This window comes from Pan troglodytes, chromosome 1, assembly GCF_028858775.2.
Source record: "Pan troglodytes isolate AG18354 chromosome 1, NHGRI_mPanTro3-v2.0_pri, whole genome shotgun sequence".
NCBI lineage: Eukaryota > Metazoa > Chordata > Mammalia > Primates > Hominidae > Pan > Pan troglodytes.
The window spans coordinates 96,294,985-96,322,797 of record NC_072398.2 but is presented as its reverse complement, the minus strand read 5'-3'; the positions used below and the strand labels follow the sequence as shown (position 1 = coordinate 96,322,797).

General features: G+C 41.2%; 1 protein-coding gene across 1 annotated transcript; it reads left to right on the top strand.

Annotated features, from left to right (window-relative positions):
- Window positions 1-12,597: 12,597 nt before the first annotated feature.
- SMCP (sperm mitochondria associated cysteine rich protein) lies at window positions 12,598-19,389 on the top strand. The gene is made up of 2 exons (XM_514429.8): window positions 12,598-12,725; window positions 18,745-19,389. Exon 2 carries the CDS (start codon window positions 18,765-18,767, stop codon window positions 19,113-19,115), a length of 351 nt encoding a protein of 116 aa, XP_514429.3. The 5' UTR covers window positions 12,598-12,725; window positions 18,745-18,764; the 3' UTR covers window positions 19,116-19,389.
- Window positions 19,390-27,813: the final 8,424 nt, after the last annotated feature.

The window sequence follows — 27,813 nt, the reverse complement described above, 5'->3', positions numbered from 1 at the left end:
GGGATTTGGGCTTTTACTATGGATGACATGGGTATGCATTGGAGGGTTTGGAGCAGGGGTATGCCACTACCTAAGCTATGGGTTTTTCACTTTTATTATTTTTAATGGATACATAATAATTTCACCTATGTATGAGGTACAGTGTAATAATTTAATACATGTATACAATGTGTAATGATCAAATCAGGGTAATTAGCATATCCATCACCTCAAACATTTATCATTTCCTTGTGTTGGAAACATTCAAAATCCTCTTCTAGCTATTTAAAATATACAGGGAATTATGAATTATAGTCACCCTATAGTGCTAGAACACTGGAATTTACTCCTCTTATCAAGGTCTGCTTTGCATCTGTTAACCCCCCTTTGGCTACCTCCCCTTCTGCTTTGTTGAGGAAAGACTAGAAGTTAAGTGCAGACCAGGGTAACCACATAGGAGGCCACCACAATAGTCAAGGCAAGAGCTAATGGTGGCTGGGACCAGGGAATTTGTGGTGGAAGAAATTTTCAGATTCTAGATATATTTTGAAGACTGAAGCAACAGGATGTATGGGTCTATAAGAAAAAGAGGACTCAAGGATTGCTTTCATCTGGGCAATGGGAAGGATGCAGTTGCATTTTAAGAGATGAAGACTTTAGGAGTAATGAGTGTTTTTTGAGGCAGGCAGGAAGTTTTATTTTATATGTGAGATACCTATTTCCTATCCAAGTAGGAACTTTAAGAGACAAACTTGGATACTTAAGTCTGGAGAGAGAAGTTTGAGAATTATCAGCATATGTTTGAGACAGGATGATATCACCTAGAGAGGAAATACAGATAGAGAAGACAGGATATATAATGACTCAACCCTGGGACACTCCAATATTTGGAAATCAAAGATATGAGAAGTAACCATCAAAGAAAGTTGGGTGGGGGGTAGTGATCAGTGAGGAAGGAGGCCATCTATCTATGAGGGAATAGGGGCTGAGCAGTCAGGTGAAGAAAGTACTGCAAGAAAGAGGTAGTGATTATGCCAGTCACGTGCTGCTGGTGGTGTCAATCACATCCATTATATCTGGCAAAAAGCAGATCAACAGTGACCTTGACAAGAGCATTTTAGGCAAACTGGTGGGACAAAAGCTTGACTGACGAGGTTTAAAGCAGGATTGGAGACAAGGAGTACCAATAATTAAAAAAAAAACTTTTGAGGAATATAATGCTTTAAAAAAATAGATAATTGAGTGTTGACTTGAAGTGGTTGTGAGATCTAGGGAGAGAGAAAAGGAGAGAGAGACAGACACCGATTTTTTTTAAGATGAGCATTATAAGTATTTTTTAGATGGAAAATACAATGTTTTATGTGCTGATGAAACAATCCAGTATAGAGAGGAAAAACAATTATGAAGGATGGAGAGGGGAAAATTGCTGGTATGATACTCTTGGGTAGATGAGAGGGATGGAATCCAGGTCACCAATGGAGGGTTGTCCCCAGATAGGAGCATGGACAGGTTACACATGGTAGCAAGAGGGACCACAGTAGAAAGGTAGGTGAGTAGACAAGACTATATGGATATTCTCTTATAATTGCTTCTGTTTTCTCAGTAACATAATAAGTATGCTCGTCATTGAAAGGGAGAAGAGTGATGGAAATGTTGGAAATTTGGGGAGAGAGACAGAGGGGCAAGAGAGACATGGATTATGCAAGCACGTGATTTTAATGATAGTTTGTGGAGCTTATACTGGGTAAGAAGAGAAATGAAGACATGAAGGAGATATTGGCCAGATAAAACATTGTGGTATCAATGAATTGTAGTTTCCAGCATATTGAAAAACTTCTCAGAGTGGGATATCAGAGCAAGTAAGTTGGAAATACAGGAGGTTAGGTTTGGGAAATGGACTATTTGAAACTCATTTTACAGAAGGGTTGTAGTTGTTAATAATAATGACTGGTCTAGGCCGGTATGACTTGGGAGTAGATGAACGTTAGGATGAAAGACAAACCAGTGAGAGGTGCAGAGGTCAAAGAATTGTGAAGTAAATTATTAAATGAATCATTTTTGTGAATATTAAAATCACCAAAGACCATGACAGAAAGTCTTGGATTGAGCAACAGTGAACAGGGTGCCAGATACTTACCTGGGGATTTGCAATGAAGAGAAGCAGTGGTTGGTGTAATGGATGCCTAGCCCATTCCTTGGCCCAATGAGTACAAAGGCATGGGCAAGAAGAAAATGGCCAGACCATGAGAGGACTACGCGGAACTCAGGTTTCACTTAGGACAAGAAGGTGGAGGTGGCTTTGTGAGAAGAGTTGGTTGATACAGCACATTTTTTCGATGTGCAGCCTTGAGTCTTGAGGGCTTGTGGGGGGTTTAGGGTGCTGGAGAAGGATGGAAGATGGAGTCCCATTGGGGATTGTGCAGACCTATGGGGAAAGGAGGAATCCTAGTGATGGCAGGCAATTTGGGAGTCCTGAGCTTCTGCTGGTGACTGAGACAAACAGGCAGAGGGCATGACCAGTTAGTGCTGAGTGTCATCAAGGCAGAATGAGAGAGCAGGCTGTGAGTGCTGAGGAGGACCCAGGATGATGAGCAGAGTCCTGTCCACTCCCACCCCCACTCCCATTCCTCACCACCTCCATTCCTACTGGCTGTGGCTGGATTGCTTTTAAAAGGTTCCAGTCAAGGACTGAGGAATCTTAAAATGTTAAGAATAGCATCAAGGATTGTCTCACATTATAGATGTGCAAGTAATACATTACATTGCTTTATATAATGTCATATATCTTGTCAAGTCATAGTATATCAAATAGTTCTCTATTCAACACTTACATTATCTGACATAGTTGTTTTTTAAAAATTATTTTGTCATTAAACACTTTTCAGTCAAGGAATGTGAACAGTTCTTAGACATTTCTGCTGATTGTCTCCAAATCCTTTATAACTATTTTTTCAAATATTGAGGTTAATCTAATAGAAAAATATGCCGAAATTGTAAAGTAAGCTGTTGAAAACCAAAACAAAGCAAGAAACAAATCCTGACAACTGTCTAACAGCTGGTGCTGTGACTGGTGCTCCCTGAGTTGTGGACTGCACAATCCGGACAGCTCCAAGCAAAGGCCCCAAGGACCATTTGCAAAGTAACTATTATTTTACCAGTACTGCCCAACCAGAAAGAAAAAATACAGAAAAACAGTGGATGCAGAGACTAATTAATAATACTACAACTATCATCTGCATTTCATGCATTGAGTTTTGTATGTTCATCAAAATAACCTAATTTTTCTTAATTAACTAATTGATATAAATTTGAATGTAAAAGATAAATTTAAATAAATAAATAAGCTCTTATCTGTTTTATGTATAGTGGTCTCAATGTAAGTTGCTATTAGACAAATGGTTGCAGTTGTTAAAGTATTTGAAGGCTCTCAGAGACTATTAGAGATTCCACGCTTTGTTAATAGGTGTTCTGTGAAAATAATAATTGCAAGTGATAATTATCTTCACAAATGTTGTAAACAATATAAGTATCATTGTGATAAAAATAACACATACTAATTTTATTCTTAGCATACAATCTGCATTTAAGAAAACAACATGCCTAATCAGAGAAGGCCAGAAAGTCACTGACAAATTATCTGACCTGGAAATACATCACCTTTAACTTGGGCATGAATTCGCATGCAGAGTTTCTGGTTCATCCTTGCCTTGATGTATGGTGTCTAATGGATGGGAAAAACTCATCAATGCAATTTATCTTATTTTTCAATATCAGCATATACTTGAGATACTATTCAACGTTAGTAAATATGATTAACTTTACTACACACATGTATTCTGCTTTGATGTGTTACTGAGAAAATAAATTTGTGAGACCTTTGCATTTTTTTCTCAACCATAATACGAAGGGGCCGTTATCTGTATTTCTCGAACAAAGTTAAATGTATTATTTCATTATTAAATTTAAAATATGACATATATTGTGTTCAAATAACTTTGGGAAATGTAGTTCCAGAGCAATGTTATTCAAGCCTCTATTAGTAAGCAATGTGTATACTTTTATTTATTAATGAATTATCTGCACATATTACTATATAAATTTTAAGTACAATATAACAGAAAACAAAAAAAGAAAATTTTAAAAGTTGGGACAATAATTAGAAATACTACTTTGAGTCATGGTGGACACCTTCCCGTGTCATGTAGAGTCTTCTTTGGGGACCAAAGTTGGCTTAAATGAAAACAGAGCAACAATTACCAGAGCTAAACCCTCTGCAGGGCTTGGGGCCAACAACACGGTTTGCATAGTATGAGGTGTTGTTACACACCAGACCACAAGAGGGCAATCTCCACGGGGAGATGAGGCCCTCCAATCTACAAGCCAGCAGTGTGGCTTGGAACACCTCTACGAGCCTCATCTTAGACATTTGAAAATGGAAACAACATCAACAAAGATAAGAGACACTAAGTTGATCTATTTTGAAGGTTAAATAAGGTAATATATTTGAATTTTTTCCTAAGTTGTAAAGTACTGTATAAAATGTTTATTTTCAATAAATTAGAAGACCGATGAATCTCTTGCCTAATAATCTTATTAATCTTATTGCCTATCGATTTCTTGGATTTTGCTTCATGTGTCTATGTTCACATTTCTTGCTACCTTTTGTTCTCTCTGGCATTTTCTTGGCTTATTTTTCTTTTCTGACCGTTTTTCTTTCCTCCCTTTCTTTCTGTCTCTGTCCCGAATTGGTCCTATGTAACTGCTCGCAAACTCTGTACCAGCACTCTTCGAGGAGCTTAATATGTTCTATCTCATTTAATCCTCACACCGACTGCATAGAAAAGTACTGTGTCCATCCTCTTTTTATAGACCAAGAATCTGAAGTTAAGAAATGTGTTCAAAGACGCAGAGCTGGTAAATTATAGAACTAAGCTTTGAGTCTAAGTTATTCCACTGTAGCAGCAAGTCAAATCAGGAGACAGAAGTGATGGAGTAAGTTAGACAGAGGGAATTTAATATAAGAATTAGTAACAATAATAAAAGAAAGACTAAACTATAAGACATAAGAAAAAAGCTCAGGGAGGGTACCCAAAGAAGGACAAAAGTAGAAGGGGCTCTTACCTATTGGGAAAAGTGTGGTTCAGCCACCAGTCAGCAGAGAAGTGCTCTGGCTTAGCTAGATGGGGTGGGTCTGGAGTTAAACCCTCCAATAGGGGGCAAACAATAGGTCACCTTCCCAATGCAGGGCAAGGCCGACATTGGGAACTATGTGGCTTGGATATGCAGTGGGAGTCCAGGCTTACCTTCAGAGTACGTGGGCAGCAAGCAGGCTTGCAAAGGGGGCCGCAGCTCTGTGTGGACTGCCCCTCCCCCACCTCCATACAGCTGATATGGGCAGCTGAGGCCATGGAGGGGCTTTGGTTTCAGGATGAGAAGGCTGTGAAAAGGTCATCCTCACACCAAGGCTGCAAGGAGGCAGAGGGATCTCGTTCTGGGCCCTTGTGGCGGGCACCACCGGACTGCCACACACTCCCCACTACCTGCCTCTTCCAACTGCAGTGTCCCTCCAGCGCCCCCTATAGAGAAAGTTTAGCATTGTTCTCACTTTAATGGAGAAAGGATTCCAGGGATTACATTGTTTGTCCCAGAGCACAAATCGAAGGGTGTGTTTGGAGCTGAGAGATAATAAATTGGTAACTGACACGCTGATTATCTCGCGCGCGCACACACACACACACTCACTCGCACATACACAGTACCATGGAGACTTTTGGAATTCATATGTAAGATAAATCAACTAAAGAGGAGTCATTGCTCATGCTTCAGTACTGTTACGGATGGCTGTGTTTTCCACCAGGAGGCAGCAAAGCCAAGCATTCACCCAGACTGCAGCAGCGATGTGCAGTCAGGAATTACCTGAAGATTCTTGTACTTATCACCTTGATGGGTATTCTTATATTGATCACCTTGATCAGGCCTGAGGAGAAAAAAGAGGACCACAGTTACCTCCAGGAATAGTTATTTCTAATTGAAGTTGGGATCCAAGATGTAGAGTGTAGTTAGGAAAAGGCTGTGATACTTCAACCTCTTGAAAGCAGAAGCATGGCAGGGAGGACCTACTCCCAGATCCCAAAGGAGGACAGTTTAGGGCTTAGTTGAAGCCCGCAGCTTTAATTTTGGTTCCAGTTCACCTGGTGGGACACAGGAAGTACTGCTGGTCACCTAGCTACTCTACTTCAGGCTTTTTACAGACCACAAGAAGCTAATGCAAATTCAGAAATTATTTACAGATTGTTCAGAATATTGAGGACCCGAGATGGCCCTGTGCTTGTTCGGATCTTGGTGGCGACTAGCCCCAGAGGTAAATAACTCACTAGATGGGCCCAGGGATGGCTCGAGAATATATGCACGACTTAGGGACAGCAATCAGAGCAGGCAAGGAGAGCAGCCAGGAGGCTTGCCTGAAAGCAAGCACCTTTGTTTTTCCTTAGATTATTCAGTGACAGTTCTGTAAAACAGCAAAGTTTGTTAGTCAGGTCAGTCTTCTTACAATATCGAGAATGTTGCAATTGCCCATAATGAACACAAAGGTGCCTCAGCAGAGACACAATCTCTGATTTTAAATCCTTACCCTGAAGAGACAGCACCCGGGGAAACAAGTGTTCCTCAGGTCTAAGGCCCATGGGAAGGGACCGCGACAGATGTGGGAAGCAAGGCAGCACTTCTGGAAGCACTGGAGATGAATCATATTCACTTCAGTGGGCAAAAGCCAAGCAGATGCAGGGACAACCAGACCATAAATGGAAGGAGGGTCTGAGTCTGACAAAGAGACAACGTGCACCCCTTTGTAGAAGTTCACTAAAACCTGACCAAGAGAAAGCTCAACTTCAGAGCCTTTCTGCTTTTATTGCCAGAGATAGCTCTGACTTTGCCAGTGCTACCCTTGCTAATTCAGTTCCTAGAACTCTGTGGTGGAGAAGTTGTGCAGAGGGTTGTCATTCTATTTCCTGGCTTAGGTGGTAGTCACACAGATGTTTTACTTTGTTTAAATGCATTGGCTGAAATGCATTGGGCTGTATTCTCGATGCATGTGTGTTACAGTTCAACAAAACCACATTAAAATAATATACACAAATGAATAAATATAAAAATATCCAGGACAATTCTTAAAAATAAAATTCATGTGTAGGAGCTAGTTCGACTAGATGTATAACATATTACAAAGCTATTATAGTTAGACAGTTTGTACTGGACCATGAATATACAGACAGATCAATAGAGCATGATAACAAGTTCAGAGCTGGGAAAAAATATACAGAAGAAGCTAGTACATGATAAGCACACCCTCAAATCTGTGAAAAAAGATCTGTTAATAAATGATGTTGCTACAACTGGGAAGCCATTAAGAAAATAAAAACTCTCATCTTATACTAGGATGAGTTCTTTAAAGGTTAAAACATTAAAAGTTAACTCTTAAGAAAATCTGGGGGTATTCTTCTACACTTTCAAAATGGGGATCAGTTTTATAATTATAATACAACAAACAAGAACTACAAAATAAAAAAATTTTAAAACGTGTTTACATAATTATCATTTTCTATATGGCTGAAATATAACAAAGTCAAAGGTCAAAAAACACAGAGGAAGAAATTTAGTTTCTCATAGCACAAAAATAACTTAATTTCTTCAATATTATATAGGTGCTACAAATCAATAATAAAGTCATCAAGAATACAATTAAGTATTAGGTAAGTTATGTCATCAGGCAGTTCCCAGAAAATGAATGTTGTGGTTCACTAAATGTAATAAAATATAGTTGAGCTTAGTTACTAAGAGCAACTCAAAACTACTTTGAGATCCCATTTTTAACCTACCAGATGGGCCAAGAACAATTAGTTTTAAAATACATCATTTTGATGAGTTTGTGGGGAAAAAAATGCAGTCTTATACATTGTAGGGAGTGAAATAAATCAGTGAAACTCATATGGAAGAAACTGGAAATACTGATCAAATTACAAAAGTATTTAGACTCTGAGTCAGCAATTGCACTTAAATAAATATATTCTACCTCCTGAGGAATGATGTATGAATAATGTGTTCACTGCAGCATTGTTTGCAAGAGCCAAAATTGGGAACTGCTATATATACATAGGTTATTATCCAGACTGGGAAACAAAGAGAGAAAGTCTTAATGCACTGAAGTGGAATGCTCTCCAACAGATGCTGTTGTGAAAAAAGCAATGAGCAAAATGATGTGGAGTTACTCTTATTTCGTTAAAAGAAGAAAAAATATACATGTTTGTGTGGGGTTTTTTGTGCATAAAATAACCCTGAAAGGATATTTCAGAAATTGATCTCTGTTAACTGAAGTAATTGGAGTCGCAAGTTGGGGATTTCACTGTGTATCCTTTGTAACTTCTGATTTTAGGCCCAAGTGAATGTGTGATAATGATCACTATTAATAATATTAAAGGAGATGGGCCATGCTCCGTGGTTCATGCCTATAATCCCAGCAGTTTGGGAGACCGAGACAGGAGGATCTCTTGAGCTCAGGAGTTCAAGACCAGCCTGGGCAATGTGGCAAAATCCCATCTCTACAAAAGATACAAAAATTAGCCATGTGTAGTGGCACGCACCTGTAGTCCCAGCTACTTGGGAGACTGAGGTGGAAGGATCACTTGAGCCCAGGAGGTCAAGGCTGCAGTGAGGCAAGATCACACCACTGCACTACAACCTGGGCAACAGCGTGAGACCCTGTCTCAAAAAAAAAAAAAATTGCATTAAAGGAGACCTGCAGGAAGCAGAGCCTCAAATGCTGGAATCCAGGAAGACAGCACCATAAGGACTTGCTCCGCTCCGTTACTGAAGCTAATCACATCATTACATTAGCAAATTCCTGCAAACTGGCCTCAACTTTTCTCACCATCAATTAACATAGCCCATGCAGCAAAGAAAGATGGTAATAGTCTTCCCCACTTTTGATAACAGAGGCAGAAAAACATAAGGAGGTAGGAGTGGGGCTGCCGCAGGACACATTCTGCTAGTTTGGATGATGCATTGAAAACAGCCTTAAAAAATGAGTTCCCCAATTTGGACAAGCAAGTTGGGAGTTATCGGCAGAAAAAGTTTAATTTAAGAAAAAAAAAACCAACAATCACCATTCATGCATTCAACTAATATTTTTTGAGTATTTACTATGTATTAGGAACTATTCTGACTGAGAGCCTGAAATATATCAGTAAACAACATTTGCCTTTTTGGCAATGACATTCTAATGAGAGAAAACAATACATAAAACTATAATAAATAAAAATTAGCTCATTTTAGTGCTATGAGATACTGGTCTTTATATTATACTTACATTATCTTGTATGTGAAAAGTACTACCAAAGGAAAACAAAATAGGACTGTGTAAAGGTGACTGGAGTGAGGGCAAGTGTGGAAGATTGTCATTTTAATTAGGAAAATCAGTGTGTACCTCACCGAGAAATTGATATTTAAGCAAAGACTTGAAATACAAACAAAAGACCTTTAGTGGCATGCTTGTGCATTCGTATGCATGTGCACACGTGCACACACCTGGCCTGCTGCAGGAACAGCAAGGAGGTGAGTGTGGCTGCAGCAGAGCAAGTGACAGGAAGAACAGTAGGAGATGAGGTCCAAGGTGTGTGTGGAGTTGGGGGTCAATAATGCAGGGCCTTGTGGGCTGTTGCGAGGACTTCAATTTACCCAGCAAGGCATGAAAAGCCACTTCAGGTTTTTGAGCAGGAGAATTACGATATGACTTATGTTTTAAAGTCCACCCCAACTGCTCTGCTGAAAACAGACAATAGTGGACCAAGAATAGAGCAGAGATACCAGTTAAAAGCTGATTAGAAAAGTCAGCAAGAGATCATGGTGTCTCAGAGTAGGTTGGCCACAGTTACAGATGGATTCATTTTGAAGTTAACAGAATTTACTGATATTAACTGAGCGTGAGTTATACAAGACAGAAGCCAAGGAGGACTCAAAAGTCTTTAGCTTGAGCAAATGGAAGAATAGAGTTAGCATCTTCTTGGCTGAGATGTCTAGGGGTAGAGGATGTTTTCAGGAAAATACCAATAGCTCAGTTGTGAGCACATTAAATATGAGATGTCTATTAGATATCCATGTGAGAATACTAAATAAATAAGCAGTTGGATATGAAAGTCTGAAGTTCCGGAGAGATTTCTCAGCTGTTATTAACAAAGTAGACACCATCATCATTGACATATAGATGGCCTTCATGGTCAGGAGACTGAATATTCTAACCAAGAAAATAAGCATTGATGGAGAAGAAAAGAGAACCAAGGACTCCAGCAGGAAGTAGCCAGGCAGAAGAACAGGAACACAAAGAGTTCCAAGTTAATGTACTGGTTAAATTATTCTTCCATGTATTTATTTACTAAATGTGGACTTAGTATCTAGGATGTTCCATACATTGTGTTGGAAATAGAACTTAAATGGTGAGCAGAAAGTATATCTATCCTCACCTTCTAGATAGCCTTCATTAGCTTAATTTTAACAAACTAATATGCATCATGGTTAAAAATTCAAATAGTTTGTGTGTATTTGATTCTTCTAGGAAAATATTTATGTATACTAACATATATGTTTATCTTATTTTGTATATATCTCTATATATACATTCTTTTTATAAGAAAAGGAATATACTAACATATTGTTTACTGGATTGCTTTCTTTGATTACATAGTTGGGAGAATTTTTCATAGCATCATCTACAACTGGACTCTATGTTTTTATTAGCTATATACTATCCTATTACATGATTGTAAAATGAAATCTCATTAACAGAATATGAAAATACCTGTTTCTCAACATATTCATTAATAACTAATGTGATCAAAATTTCATCTTTGTTGCCAGACTGTCATAGAAAAGCCAGTGTCTCATTGATCTTCTGATTTGCATTCCTTTAGTTATGAATAAGCATTTCTTCATAGATTTGTTGGCCATTTCCACCTCTCTCTCTCACTCTACCTCTCTCTCCCTCTCTGTAGTCTTCCTAGAAAGAACTTAATTCTTATAGATTAAGGCTTTGGTCCCAACTACAATGTTAGACACTTTGGAAGATGTGAATGAGAGCAGACATTTTACTGAGAATAAATTTTAGAGATAATTATAAGCATGAAGACTTGAAGAAGACAAGTAAAAGAGAAATACTTGAATAGGCTATTATAGAATGAAAAGCACAATTCACGTACTTCCCAAGAGTGCTACCCTTTGGCCAAGGTGGTTCTGTCCTGGACTTCAGACTTTAAAGAGTCCTTCTCTGGCTCTCCTCCAGCCATGACCCACCCCCATAGGATGATTTGATAGGTCCAGGGTACAGGCCCAGAGCTGCTGTCTCCCTCACTCCAGCTATCCAGGACCCCAGAAATCTCTGTCAACTGGCCCTGAGATCACCTTTATGTGTCTATCCTCTTGAAGACTCAAACAGCCAATACTGTGCTCACTTCTAGGTCTCAATGACCAAGAGAGGGGCAGTTTGAGAGATCCATGTATGAAAAGAACATGGACGGTATGGACTAGGATATTTACACTCATGCACGCCCGAGGTCCCTCGTAGCACAAGATGAAGCCAGAGAGTAGGAAGAGAACCAGGGGTGAACCACAGGGGTCAGAAGCCTCTGTTTGTGCTCTTGCCTGGTGTCCTACAAATGTTTATGGCAGGCATGCTTCCCAGAAGAACAGAATTTCCTAGTCACTGTCCTCAAAGAGGCCATGCTACAGGAAGAAAAGGAAAGCGTAAACATAATGAAATGCTTCTCTCTTATCATTATTTTAGTCAATTCACTATTCAGTTGATTCAGTTTCAGAATCTTTTATGTGCCAATTGCTCAGCCAGACACTGGGAATATCAAAGTGAATAAAATAGGGTCCTGGCCCCTAAGGCATCCCAGTTTCTCCCCTGTTTAAAACCTTTCAGTGGTTCCCACTGTCCTCAGGATAAAGTCCAAACTCTTTTTCTTATGGCATAAAGGTCCTCACCAACACAGCCTTACCTGCCTAGGTAGGTGAATCTCCCCCTTCTCCTTACTCCCCACTCTGCTCCAGCCACACTGAGCTTTTCCACCAAATAGCCTATACTTTCACATTTCTGGATCTGAAAATGTCCTCCCAGACACACCCCTATGTCCAACTTCCTATTTCCAATTTCCAAGTCTCAGCTTAAATATCACTCCCTCCAGGAAGCATATCTGACCCCCAAACCTGACCCCTGTGCTTATCCTACCATCATTATTATCACATGGTATTGTTGGCTATTGACTTGCCTCCATATTGAATTAGATCTTTGAGAATGGGAACTACATCCCATTGAGCTACACTTCACTTTCTAGGACAGAGCCTGGTAGATAGGAGACAATCAATACAGATTTGTGTTTTAGGTTATTGCATGCTTATGGTTTAGCTAGGGAGCTTTCTTTTTATCTTTCAGGAAAGAAACCAAAGAGACAGACTCTCCAGCAGGCAGGGGGCGCTAGTGAGTGAGCTAGGCATAGAGTCCTGTGGAGAGAATTATGGTGTCATAGAGGCTTAGAATCTTGGCATTAGCAGGGAAGGGAACCCATCTGGCTCAGAAGGCTTTGGCTTCTGATAGTCATGGACTCACTAGGCTGCTGAGGAAGATCAATAATATCTACTGGAATCACTCATGAGAAGTCAAGCATGGAAATTGTGAATTGAGAAGTGTGTGGCCAGACCAGGTAACACAGAGAAACCTTGTCTTTTGGGTCCTCTCTCCATGGCTTTTTCATGTGTTCATTCATTCATTACGTATTTACCTACTGAGACCCATGCAATGCCATTCAGTGTGTTGGATGAGAGGATTCCAGGATTCATCCTATCTTTCAGGAAAAAGCTCCTGCTTCTATTTAAGAGGAAGACATGGGAGCCACTGGGGGTGGGGATAGTGAGAATGTCTGTGCTCATGGAACTAACAGACCACAAAAGTGAGACAATTGGGGAAATAATAACCACTATAAAAATGTAATGGGGGCCAGGCGCGGTGGCTCACGCCTGTAATCCCAGCACTTTGGGAGGCCGAGGCGGGCGGATCACGAGGTCAGGAGATCGAGACCATCCTGGCTAACACGGTGAAACCCCGTCTCTACTAAAAATACAAAAAATTAGCCGGGCGTGGTAGCGGGCGCCTGTAGTCCCAGCTACTCGGGAGGCTGAGGCAGGAGAATGGCGTGAACCCGGGAGGCGGAGCTTGCAGTGAGCCGAGATCGCGCCACTGCACTCCAGCCTGGGCGACAGAGCGAGACTCCGTCTCAAAAAAAAAAAAAAAAAAAAAAAAAAAAAAATGTAATGGGAAGTACAGGGGATCCAAGAAAGCCTTTCAGGGAGATGGAGGCTTTGGGTTAAGGAAGCTTTCCTCGAGGAGTGATGTGTAAGCAGAGACTTCAGGTTTGAACGATATTCAGTGAGCATGTGGGGACAGAGACCCAGGAAGTTGGGAAAGAGCACATTCAAATACCTGGAAAGAGGTGAGAAAATTCAGCAGGTGTCTGCTCTGAGCCAGTCTGGTGCCTGAGGGAACAGTGGTTGGACATGAGGCTGGGCCGGTGGGCAGAGGGAGAAGGTGCCTTGCCAGGGCCCTCCTAGTGGTTTGGGCTCTGTATCAATCCTCTCTGAATAGAGCAATAAGAGCTAGCAAGATGGCCCTGGCCTTGGACCACAAGTGTTTGACATGATTAGGCAGATTTCCTGAGGCAGGCTGTGCACAGCATGGTTGGGAAGGAAGGGAAATGGAGCTTGGAGAGAATATTTATTTATTTGTTTATTTATTTTTATTTATTTATTGAGATGGAGTCTCACTCTGTCACCCAGGCTGGAGTGCAGTGGTGAGGTCTCGGCTCACTGTAACTTCTACCTCCCGGATTCAAGCGATTCTCCTGCCTCAGCTTCCCAAGTAGCTGGTATTACAGGTGCACACCACCACACCCAGCTAATTTTTGTATTTTCAGTAGAGATGGAGTTTTGCCATGTTGGCCAGGCTGGTCTCAAACTCCTGACCTCAAGTGATTCACCCGTCTCAGCCTCCCAAAGCGCTGGGACAACAGGTGTGAGCCATTGTGCCCGGCCAAGGAGAGAATCTTAAGAAGAAACTCTTGCAGGAGGCAGAGGGATCCAGGAGGCAGGTTTATTGGACAGGAGCCAGGGTTCTGAAAGTGGAGGATATAGATACTATTCACCAGGCAGAAGGAAGACAGTGGAGACAGCACTGGCTCAGAGGGGCAGGACCTGCATCCACGGGGGTGAGGTTGCAGAAGGACTTAATGTTGCCCTCCCTATGCTACAGTCAACAAGACTGGTTTCTAACCTGCTGTCCTTCTCTGATATTGCACAACCTCCACATTCAGGACCTATTCCCAGGATCTGACTATGGGGGACATGCTTGGAGTGGGGACGTTGGTGGGACTGGTGAGGCAAGCCCCTGGACCTGGGCTCCAGGTGCCTCTGATGCCTCTGCACCTCTGATCACTGGAATGAGAATTGCTTCTGTAGAAACAGCTCAGTCTGGACTTGTAAAGATGGACACTAACAAACTGGACTTCCAAGTGGTGATGAGACTCTGCACTTTGGTCAATTCAGGGCACTGACCTTCAGAGTAGAGAAAGGTAAACCAGAGACAAAAGACAGAAGGATAGAGACAGGATGAAAGACCAGAGAATGATAGAGAGGAAGAGAGGAAAAAAAACAGCAAAAGGCAAAAATAAACACAGAGAGGAACAACAGAAAATAAAAACAGAAGGGGCTCACTCCTCCCTCGTCCCTCTCAAAACCTAGTCTTAGGTCTGACACCTAAGGGAGCAGATTCAAACAACAAGGAGATACGGACAGATACTGGGCTCCCTGCATACCCCGGCACACCCAAATTCACCACTGTACAGCTGCAGGGGCACCCAAGTGTGTGCTTGTGTGTGCGTGTGGACACACATACACTTCCTGTCAAACAGCTTTGAACACTGCAAAGGTGGTAGAGAACATGGCCCTGTACTCTCTCACCTCTTCCCTATTTTTATACTGGTCTGTCTCCGTCTTATTTCCATTTTTGGTGTGCCTCTCCATTGCTCACCTCTCTCCTTCCTGTTCTCTCTCGGGCAAGTCAAGGCATCGCAGGGCCTGTATCTGCCACCTCAGCCTCTTTGAAGCTTCCTCTGACCTAGAAGGAGCAATGGGGTGACTTGTCCCCACCCCCATCCTTTAGGAGTCTTTGCTCCAGTGTCTTCCTCTTAAATGGAAGCAGGGGCCTTTTCCTGAAAGATAGGATGAATCCAGGAATAACTGGCAGAGATAGAGTCATGACTGAATTAAAGCCAACATCCTAACCCAAGTCACTCTCCCCTTTTTAGGTGGGAACTGCCCTTGACCCAGTTCAGGCTGCAGCCATATAGCCAGGGACTTAGGATCATGAAAGGTTTATACCAGGTAGTAGGGCCTTAAGAGATAACTCTTCCTTCCCAATCTTCTCTCACCCTAATGCTCTAGCTCAGGAGATTCAAACATAGGGGTCCTTATAAGAGGTAGCACTGTGCTCCCCTCCTTCCCAGAGAAAGTCTCAGGATTTCTCTGTGGGAAGGAGGCCCCTGGCATATGCCCGAGCCTTCTCAGGCATATGCCAGGGGCCTCCTTCCCACAGAGAAACCCTGAGATGAGGCTCCAATGGTTCAGAAAGTGGAAGTGAAGAGAGTCTGGGCTGGGGCTGGGTCCAACGTGTGAGTCTGAAAGTTACTGTTTCTAGTGGGTGGCGCTGTCGGCCACACCTGGCTCAATGGGACCCAGTTTGTACACTATGAACTGGATTTAGGTGAATCCCCAGATAAAAAAGGGTTGAGTCTAAGAGCATGTCACCCATCATTCAGGATAGCCACAGCCCTGGGTCTTCTATAAAGTCACAAGGGTGATTCAGATAGCAAAGTAGGTCATCTGACAGGCATCCTTTAGCAACCACCTGACTGGAGAATCCTGCACACCTTCAGGAGAGGATGATACAGATTTTTGTCCTACTGGGGTGGATTAGTGCATTTCCACACTGCTATAAAGATACTACCCAAGACTGGATAATTTATAAAGGAAAGAAGTTTAATCGATTCACAGTTCCACGTCTGAGGAGGCCTCAGGAAACACAATCATGGCAGAAGGCAAAGGGGAAGGACTTTCTTCACATGGTGGTGGGAGAGAGAAGTAAGAACAGGGGAAATGTCAGATGCTTATAAAACCATCAGATTTTGTGAGGTACATACACAGAGCCAAACCATATCATGGGGTAACCCCCAGAAATTATTTTATTTTATTTTATTTTATTTACTTTATTTTATTTTTTGAGATGGAGTTTTGCTCTTCTTGCCAAGGCTGGAGTGCAATGGCACGATATCAGCTCACTGTAACCTCCACCTCCTGGGTTCAAGCGATTCTCCTGCCTCAGTCTCCCACGTATCTGGGATTACAGGCACCCGCCACCATGCCCATTTTTGTATTTTTTGTAGAGACAGGGTTTCACCATGTTGGCCAGGCTGGTTCTGAACTCCCAACCTCAGGTGATCTGCCTGCCTCAGCCTCCCAAAGTGCTGGGATTACAGACGTGAGCCACCGCGTCCGGCCCTCCCCCAGAAAGACTTTAATGTGAGGAGAGATTTGTAGCTACTGTCCCCAGGAGTCCCTCTATCTACAGGACACAAAAGAAGAGGACAAGACTAGAGATGTGGCTTTCTAAACATCAGGGAGAGTGTTTGGATCAGGGCTATGGGGAAGCAGCCTGACAGCAGGTCAGGATAGGATGGAGGGCAAGTAGGGAGCACCCAGCAGGATAGAGAAGGCCAGGACAGAGGCTGGCCCCTACTAGGAGCTATTCACACTGGCTCTAACTGTAAAGACTCATGAGAAAGTTCAAGCAATCTCAATTTGTTAAACAGCCATCATCACAAACCTCAAGTTCTTCTCTCCGTGTACCTATAATTATGCATGGACACATGCCTACATGCACTTACGTGCACACACACACACACTCTCACAGAGATATGGGCATGTGTGTGCTTAGTGGAAAACCCACAGCAGTAACTGGCTCAGTTTAAAAAACAAGTTTGGGGGCTGGGACATTGGCTCACGCCTGTAATCCCAGCACTTTGAGAGGCTGAGGTGGTCGGATCACCAGAGGTCAGGAGTTCGAGACCAGCCTGGCTAACATGGCAAAACCCCATCTCTACTAAAAATACAAAAATTTGCTGGGCATGGTGGTAGGCATCTGTAATCTCAGGTACTCCGGAGGCCGAGGCAGGAGAATCGCTTGAACCTGGGAGGCAGAGGTTGCAGTGAGCTGAGATCGCACCATTGCACTCCAGCCTGGGTGACAAGAGCGAAGCTCCATCTCAAAAAAAACAAAAACAAAAAACCACTAATTTGGGCCAGAGGCTTTTCTCACAATCCCAAGGATGCCAGAGGCTGGAAGGTGGTTGCCACCTCACCTCAGCAGTTGTCACTCCAAATCCCACACCCATCCTCCCCTACCAGTGACAGGGCTCTGACAGGCCTGGCACCTCCCTGACATGGGTTTGTAGCTTTGCGAGCTGAGTCCCCAGAGGGGGTACAGGCTCATTTCCCCTGCTTTTACATTTCCTTGAGGAGGCTAGATAACAACCTGCTTACTGTCTGCTGTTTCCTGGCCACTTCTAGACCCTCTATTCTGCTCTGGGACCACAACAGTAGCGTTCATCCTCTCATCATGTGCCATAGGAGGGACCAGGGCGGAAACCATTAGGGGCTTCTCCAGGGGCTGCATACCTGGGCTGAGGCCCAGGGACGTTCCCAGGAGAGCTTGGACTTCCTGGGAGGAGGAAGATGGGTAGATAGAAGTAAAGCAAGAGTTGTTTGGATGTTCTCTATACCTGGAAGAATCAGGAAATTATAAAACTGCTGAGTGGTTGAGTTTGAGGACACCTACCAGGTCCAGTTCCCCCTTCCTCACTCCCACGACTGCCCCTTTATAGAGGAAGAGGTACAAGCCCAGAGAGATGAAGAGAACTGCACAATCCCTTAGGCTTGGGAGTTGCAAAACCAGGCCTGGAACTCAAGTCCTGCCATGCCAAGAGCACTGTACTTTTCATTTCATCTTGCTGTAACCACCACAGTGCTCCGTGCATGGGACAAGATGATGCATTCAGGAAGCGTGTGACAGTTGGTCACTCTAAGTGCAAGAGTTTCATTGCACCTGGGTCCATGGGTGCCACATTAGAGACAAGAACAAGGACATGCTCTGGAGTGGGATAGAGCTTGGCTTGAATCACTTACAAGCAACTGAGGTGGATTTTTGAACTTCAGTGGTCCTCATACTATGTGAAGTGGACTAAAAATGTCTACCTCAGGCTGGTAGCCGTTATAACATTAGCTGATGTTTGTGAAGTGCCTGACACTTGACTCAGGATCTGGAGACTGAGGGTCAAACTGTTTGCTCATTAGCTAAGGGACCTTATTCACATTGCTTACATATTCTGGTCTTTTGATTCTTTATCTGACAAATGACTACCTAGTAAGGAACAAACACACTGGCATATGCAAAGGTAGAATTATGGGGCTGGCCTCTCTGAGGGATCCAGCTCTGCTTTCTCAACCCTGGTCTGAGTCATTATCCTGAAGATGGATGTATTTGGGTGTCAAGAAAGGAGGAAATGAAAGCAGGCACCCAGATTTCCTTCTGATGAGAATATTCTTTTCTTTTTCCAGTACCTCCAAGTGTTCAGAAGATGTGTGACCAGCCAAAACATAGTCAATGCTGCCCAGCAAAAGGCAATCAATGCTGCCCACCAAAGCAGAACCAGTGCTGCCAGTCAAAAGGCAATCAATGCTGCCCGCCAAAACAGAACAAGTGCTGCCAGCCAAAAGGCAGTCAATGCTGCCCACCAAAACACAATCACTGCTGCCAGCCAAAACCCCCATGCTGCATTCAGGCCAGGTGCTGTGGTTTGGAGACCAAGCCTGAAGTCTCACCCCTTAACATGGAGTCTGAGCCCAACTCACCGCAAACTCAGGACAAGGGCTCTCAAACCCAGCAGCAGCCCCATAGCCCACAAAATGAGTCCAGGCCAAGCAAATGAGAGCAGAAGAAGTCAAACAAAGAAGAAGTCCCTGGGGCCATGCCTTTCACTTTGTAGGGTGGGGGATTACTGAGAGTCAGGCTAGACCTGTGTTTAGAGAAGCAGTTTTCACAGTGACTACCATTTCCACCCAATGAGAGGCTCCTATTTCCCATCATAGCTCCCTACCCTAGGGAGGCCTCCATCTGGAAATGGGAGGATGAAGAGGCTAGAATCATCTTTCCTAGTGATCCTGACATTTAGACAGCACAGAAATAAAGAGCAATAAAAAGAACATTGCCTCCGTTTGTTCCTTTACTTACTTGTGAAACCATCTCACCAGCCTGGCCTAGAGCCCAAGAAAATATTATGGGCATGTCCTGGAGGTCCAAGGAGCAAGAACTAGCATCCTGAAGAACAAAACCTCTGCTGAGCTGGAGTGTAGTTGACTGACTCATCTTGGTTTTAAAATGAAAGTCCTGCATTCCAGGAACCCCTTCAGTCCTTATTAAAAAAAAAAAAAAAAAAAAAGATTATTGGTCACTCAAAGTGCAAGAATCCTAATTCCTCTGGGTCCCTGGGTACCACATTGCACTCCAGACCAAGCAAAAATATGTAAGTCCCTTGGAGTGATTCCACCCCCGCATCCAGAGATTTTAGATGGAGGTAGAGTCCCCAGGACTCAGCAAAGCACAGTGGCTGGCGGCAAAGAGCGAAATCTTCCAGGATCAGCACTGGCTCCTCAGTCACAGAGTAGCAATCTTAAAGCAAGTGGTTCAGTGTTTCTGAGGCTCTATTTCCTCGTGTGTAAAATGAAGACAATGGTACTTCCCTCAAAGATTTTTTTATGAGAATTAAAAGGGATAATTCATTTAAAGTGCCCGACATAGGGTCCGACACCGAGTGGCTATTCAGTGTGCATAGTTTTCAAACTCCTCTCAGCCACAAGGCCCTATTTCCCTCTAAAGAAGACATCATCCTCCAATAATTTGTCCCCAAGCACACCCCCACTAGTCCAGGTAGACAGGTAGAAATAGAGAAATCAGCCTCATTAAGCACACTTGTAAACTTCCATTTTTACTGCTTTTTGATGTGTAATTAACATATCACTTTTAAAATTTTTCGAGTGCACTTCTGTACTCTCTCTCATACTTCTCCCTGTCCACCAATCCCCAGAAAACTACTGGTCTACTTTTGTCCCTTCAAATTAGTGTTTTCAAGAATTTTATGTAATCACACAGTAGGTTTGTTTTTTTATGCTGAGAGTTTATTATTTCAAAGCAGGTCTTCCCCTACCCACTAAACACTGCATATAAGAAGAAGCTCAAAACTGCAGTTTCTATTTTGGTACCATCTAGGGTCTATGAAAGTCATTTTCAATTACTTGGAATTTCAAAATAGAGATTCCCTAGCAACAATGCAGCGGTGGAACACAAAATATTCCTGCACTTTGTTTAGTTTGTGGGAGAAATTGGAAGAATTTCATAGTCCTACAAAAGTTATGTTGGAAGTAGTTTATTTTTCCCTCTAGGAGGGCAGGCAGCCATCTCTCCAAAGTTTTTGTGAATGCTAAGGTTCAGATTTCAAAATGTAAACAGATTTTCACGAAGCATCTAAAATGGGCCACTCTATTTCTATTCTGGGTCATGGCAACTCTGAGTTATTTTGTATTCCCACACTGCAAAGGGCAAAACCCCATTCCTTGCATGTAAACTTTCAGGAGAAGTGATGCAGCACAATTTAGGAGTTTCTTGAAGTAGGTAGCGACCTGCAAGTTCAGGTCATTCCAAGAATCTGGCCAGATGGGAGAAATCTTGAGATCTTGGGCTCCTGAAGGCTTCCGCGTGCCCCATCCAGCTGGTCCTGGGGGATTCGTGGTTGCTGCAGTAGTTGGAGGGTTGCTACTCTTCGCAGCCTGGGTGGTGGGTGCCCTGCTCTCCACCCTGGGAGCCTCCACTGGCTGTCATGCTCCAGGGACTACTGGGGTTCCAAGGCGAGACCTCCACCCTCCCATGGCACCAGCCTCCAATTTGGCATCGCCCCCCAACTCATCGGTGGAAGTCAGTGAGAGTCCTGCTACACTGGGCCTCACCACCATCCCCAGGCCCAATGCGGCTGGGCAAGATCTTGGCAGAGCTGGGCTTTGGGATCTGCACCCTGTGCAAAGACAGCCGAGATGAGCTGACTCACCCGCCTTTCCCTTGCTGGGGTCTGGGGAAGCCAGCGGTAATTACCCAACCCTCTGTGAAAGGCAAGGCTATGGGTCTGCAGGAATGGTGGGAAGACCCTGCCCAGCCTGGAGACTCCAACCTTCATCCCCCCCCCCCCTTGCCCCACCCCAGTCCCACTCCCTGTCCTCTTCCTGAGTCTCCAGGCAGCTCTCTGGGTTGGCCACCCTCTGCGGGGTGTTCTGGCATCAAGTCAAGTCCCTCCTCTGCCACTTCCCAGCCCAAACCACTGTGCATTCTTTTATGCCTGGCCCCTTTCACTCAGCTAAATTAGATTGAGATTCAAACATGTTTTTGCATGTATCCACTGTTCATTCTTTTTCATTGCTGAGTAGCAAATACCCTCATTATTGTGAATATGTCGCTTTTGTTTATCAACTAATCCTTTGATGGGCATTTGGGTTGTTTCCAATTTGAGGCTATTACAAATAAAACTGCTATGAACATTCATGCACAAATCTTTCTATGAACATATGCCTTCATTTCACTTCAGTAAAGACCTAAGAGGAAAATGACTGTGTTATATAATAGGTGTATGTTTTACTTCTTGAGAACCTGCCCACCTGTTTCCCAAAATGGTTCTACCATTTTACATTCCCGTGAGAAGTGTATGGCAGCTCCAGTTGTTGCATAGCCCTGCTGATTATTTGTATGCTCACTTTTTTTAGTTCTAGAGTTGCAGACATTTAAATAAATATGCAGTGCTGCTTCATTGTGGCTTTAATGTGCATTTTATTAATGGCTAATGATACGGAGCATCTCCCCTTGAGCTCTTCTGCCTTCATATATCTTCTTTGGTGAATTTTCTGTCCAAATATTTCCTCCATTTTTTTACTATTTAGAGCTATTTGGAATTTTATTACAGGATTTTAGGGGGATGTGTATATACATATGTATATGTGTGTATGTATATGTGTATATATATACACACATACATATGTGTGTGTATGTACACATGTATGTATGTATATATCTGTGTGTATGTATGCATATACATATATATGTATATTCTTGATACAAGTGTCTTGTCAAATAAATGATTTAACATATTTTCTCCAGACTGTGGCTTATCATTTTATTCTCTTAAAAAATTTTTTTTCAAATAGCAGAAATTCTTAATTTTGATAAAGTCCAGTTAGTTGTTTTTTTATTGTTTTATTTGTCATACCCAAGACATCTTTGCCTGATTCTAGGACACAAAGATTTTCTCCTATATTTTCTTCTTGAAGTTAATTTTTGTTCAGGCATACCTTGGAAATATTGCCGGTTCAGTTCCAGACTGCCACAGTAAAGCGAGTCACACATTTTTTTACTTCCCAGTGCATATAAAAGTTATGTTTACACTATACTATAGCTTATTAAATGCACAATAACATTATGTCTAAAAAACAATGTACATACCTGAGTTAAAAATACTTTATTGCTGAAACATGATAATCATCAGAGCCTTCAGCAGTTGGTAATCTTTTTGATGGCAGAGGATCTTGCCTTGATGTTGATAGCTGCTGATTGGAGTGGCTGGTACAGTTCCTACTGTTTTTTTTTCTTTTTTTTTTTTTGAGACAGAGTCCCGCTCTGTTGCCCAAACTAGAGTGCAGTGGTGTGATCTGGGCTCACTGCAACCTCTGCCTCCTAGGTTCAAGCGATTCTCAAGGTATACTTTTTTGCGCTAAGACAACAATCAAGCTTGCTCCATCAATTGACTCTTCCTTTCATGGAAAATTTCTCTTTAGCATGTGATGCTGTTTGATAGCATTTTACCCACAGTAGAACTTCTTTCAAAATTCGAGTCACTCATCTAAAAACCTGTCACTCCTCTATCAACTAAGCTTACGGTATATTCTAAATTCTATGTTGTCATTGCAACGATGTTCACAGCATCTTCACCAGGAGTAGATTCCATCTCAAGAAACCAATTTCTTTGCTCATCCATAAGAAGCAACAACTCATCTGTTCAAGTTTTATCATGTGATTGCAGCAATTCAATCACATCTTCAAACTCCACTTATAATTCTAGTGCTCTTGCTATTTCTAACACACCTGTGGTTACTTCTGCCACTGAAGTCTTGAATCCATCCAAAGTCATCCATCAGGGTTGGAGTCAACTTCTTCCAAACTTCTCTTTAGTGTGGATATTTTTACCTCCTCCTATGAATCACCAATATTCTTAATGGCATCTAGAATGGTGAATTCTTTCCAGAGAGTTTCAGTTTACTTTGTCCATCAGAGAAATCACTATTTAAAGCATCTATGGCAGCTATAGCCTTACAAAATGTATTTCTTAAATATTAAGACTTGAAGGTGGAAATTACTTCTTGATCTGTGGGCTGCAGAATCAACATTGTGTTAGCAGGCATGAAAACATCAATGTCCTTTATATCTCTATCAGAGCTCTTGGGTGACTAGGTACATTTGTCAATAAGCAGTAATTTTTCAAAAGGAATCTTTTGTTCTGAGCAGTAGGTTTCAACTGTGGGCTTAAAATATTCAGTAAACCATGCTATAAACAGATTTTCTGTCAACCAGGCTTTGTTGCTCTATTTATAAAGCACAGGAATAATAGATTTAGCATAATTCTTAAGGGCTTTAGGATTTTGGGAATGATAAATGAGCATTGACCTCAAAGTCATCAGTGGTATTAACCCCTAACCAGAGGGTCAGTCTATTCTTTGAAGCTTTGAAGCCAGGCATTGACTTCTCCTCCCTAGCTATGAAGTCCTAGATAGTATCTTCTTCCAATAGAAGGTTGTTTCATCTACACTGAAAATCAGTTGTTTAGAGTAACCACCTTCATGGACTATCTTAGCTAGTCCTTCTGGATAACTTGCTGCAGCTTCTACATCAGCACTTGCTGCTTCCCCTTGCATTTTTATGTTATGGAGCAGACTTCTTTCCTAAACATCATGAACTAACCTCTGCCAGCTTCAAACTTTTCTTCTGCAGCTTCCTCACCTCTTTCAGCATTCATAGAATTAAAGAGAGAGTTAATTCTATGGATTGCTGTGGATTAGGCTTCAGCTTAAGGGAATTATGTGGCTGCTTAGATCTATCCAGACCACTAAAACTTTCTTCATATCAGCAATAAGGCTGCTTTGCTTTCTTATCATTCATGTGTTCACTAGAGTGGCAGTTTCAATTTCCCTCAAGAACTTTTATTTTGCATTCACAACTTGGTTGCTCAGCATGAGTCCTATCATTTGGCCTATCTCAACTTTTGACATGTCTTCCTTACTAAGCTTAACGATTTTTAGCTTTGGGTTTAAAATAAGAGACATGTGACTCTTCCTTTTACTTGAACACTTAGAGGCCATTGTGGGGTTATTAATTGGCCTAATTTTAATAGTGTTGTGTCTCAGAGACTAGGAAGGCCCAATGAGAGGAAGATAAATGGGGGAATGGCTGATTGGTCTAGTAGTAAGAACACACACAATATTTATCAATTAAATTTGTCATCCATTGTCTATGGGCACAGTTCATGGTGCCCCAAAACAAATGCAATAGTAACATCAAAGATCAACAGTCACAGATCACCATAACAAATATAATAATAATTTTAAAAGTTTGAAATATTGCAAGAATTACCAAAATTTGACAGAGAGACATGAAATGAACACTTGCTGTTGGAAAAATGCTACCAATAGAATTACTGGACATAGGGTTGCCATATAACTTCAAACTGTAAAAAATTACAATATCTGAAAAGTGCAATAAAATGGCGTATGCTTATTTACGGTGGAAGGTATGAACAAAGGTTCATTGTTTGTTTGTTTGTTTGTTTTGCTGGGGGAGAGGCAGAGGGAAGCATAGGGATATCCCATTGTTTTATCACTATTTATTAAAGACTGTCCTTTCTCCAGCCTTTGCATTTTGTCAAAAATCACTGCCATGTCGTATTTGTTTAATTCTTTTACATTGATCTATTTGTCTGTCTTGACACTAATGTCTTATTTACTGTAGCCTTATGCTAAGTGTTGAAGTCAGGTAATATGTTCTCTAATTTAGTTGTTTATCAAAGTTGTTTTAGCTATTCTAAGTTCTTTGCACTTTCATATTAATTTTAGACTAAACCTGTCAATTTCTAAAACTAAATGCCGGGATTTTTTAAATCTATGGATTATATTTTGGGGATGGAAATGAACATCTTAACCATATTGAGTATTTTGATTGGTGAACATGGATTATCTCTCCATTTATTTACGTCTTCTTTAATTTTTTAAAGTTTTATGGTTTTTGGTGAATAATTTGCATGCATTTTGTCATATTTCCCCTAAAATTTGCAAGCATTTTGTCATTTCCTCTGTGTTTGATATACTTTGATCATATTATAAATGACATTTTTATTTTGGTTTCTAATTATTCAGTTAATATACAGAAATGCAATTTTTTTGTATATTAAACTTGTGTATGGCTTTTCCTTCTTTCTTTCTTTCTTTTTTTTTTTCTGAAATGGATTCTCAGTCTGTCACCAAGGATGGAGTACAGTGGCACAATCTGGGCTCACCACAACCTCCACCTCCCAGGCTCAAGCAATTCTCTCACCTCAGCCTCCCGGGTAGCTGGGATTACAGGCGCATACCACCATGCCAGCTAATTTTTGTATTTTTAGTAGAGACAGGAGGTCACCATGTTGGCCAAGCTGGTCTTGAACACTTGACCTCAGGTGATCCACCCACCTCAGCCTCCCAAAGTGCTGGGATTACAGGCATGAGCCATCGTGCCCGGCCTGTGTACTGCTTTTTAGTTTTTACAGCTTTCATGTAAATGCCATAAGATTTTCTACACAAATGATCATGCCGTCTAAGCACAGATTTGACTTTTCTCTTTCCAATGTATTTTATCGCTCTCTTTTGCCACTTGAAGATGTTCCTTCTTTTTCTACTTTGCTGAGAGTTTGTAACAGAAATGAATGTTGGATTTTGAAAAATGTTAGTTCTACATCTATTGAGATGAACATATGGTTTTTTATTTTTAGTCTGCTAATGCAGTGAATTACATTGATTTTTGAATGTTAAAAGAACCTTGCATACTGGAGATGAGCCCTCTTTGATCAAGTTGTATTATCCTTTTTATATTCTTGGATTTGATTTGCTAAAATTTTGCTAAGAAGCTTTGGCTTTATGTTAATAAGGGATATTGCACTTGTTGGTAGTTTTCTTTCTTGTAATATCTTTGTCTGATATTGGTACCAAAGTAATGCTGTCCTTATGAAATGAGAGGTGTTCACTTCAATTTTCGGGAGCAGTTTGTGGAGAATTGGTGTGATTTCTTCCTTAGACATTTGATGGAACCCAGGTGTAGTTATCTGTTCCTGGAGGTTTCTCTGTGGGAAGATTTTTAACTGAAAATACAATTTCTTTAATTGATTTTAGTTTTTCAAATTATCTGTTTACTTTTGAATGAATTTTACCACTTTTTGTCTTTCAAGAAAATCATCTATTTCATCTAGGTTTTAAAATTTATTGGTACAAATTTATTCATGAGATGCCCTTATTATTTTTAACATATATGGAATCTGTAGTAAGCTTACCTCTTTCATTCCTGTATTGGTAATTTACATCTCCTCTCCGTATTTCCTACTTAGTATAGAGAGTATTTTCATCAATTTAATCAATCTTCTCAAAGCCCTGGCATTTTGTTTCATTAGTTTTTTATGTTGTTTTTGGTTTTCTATTTCATTTATTTTTACTCTGATCTTTATCATTTCCATTCTTCTGCTTATTTGAGGTGTAATTTGTTCTTTTTTCTAATTTCTTAAGGTGGAAGTCGAGGTTATTATTTTGAAATATTTTCTGTTTGATATAGGTATTTAATGTTAGAAATTTTTCTTTAGGCATTGTTTTAGCCACAACCAAAAAAATTTTGGAATGTTGTGTTTCTGTTTCTAGTTCAAAGGAGTTCTTATTTTCCCTTTTGATTTACTTTGATCTGTGGGTTAATTAGAAGTGTTTTTATTTATTTTCAAAATGCTGTGAGATTTTCCAAGAGATATTTCTGTTTTTGATTTCTAGTTTTATTCCTCTGCAGTCAAATAACATACTTTATATGACTTGAATTTTTTAAAATTCACTGAGATTTCTTTATGACTCAGAATATGCTCTATCTTAGTAAATGCTTCATGTGCCCTTGAAAAGAAAGTGTATCCTACTATTGTAGGATGGAGTGTTCTGTAAATGTCAATCAGACTAATTTGTTTGACCATGTGATTTGAGTCTTCTACATCTTTACTTATTTTCTGGTTACTTGTTTATCAAGTATTAAATGTATAGCATTGAAAAGTCTGACCATAATTGTGAATTCCTTTATAGTTTCTTTCAATTTTAGCAGTTTTTGCTTCGTGTATTTTGAGGCTCTCTTATTAGAAGCATAAAGATTTAAGATTTATTGTATCCTTTTCGTGAATTGCCTCTTTATTATCACAAAATTACCTTCTTTATCCCTGGTAATATCTTAGTTTGAAATCTACTTCGAAGTCAATACATCCACATTTGCTT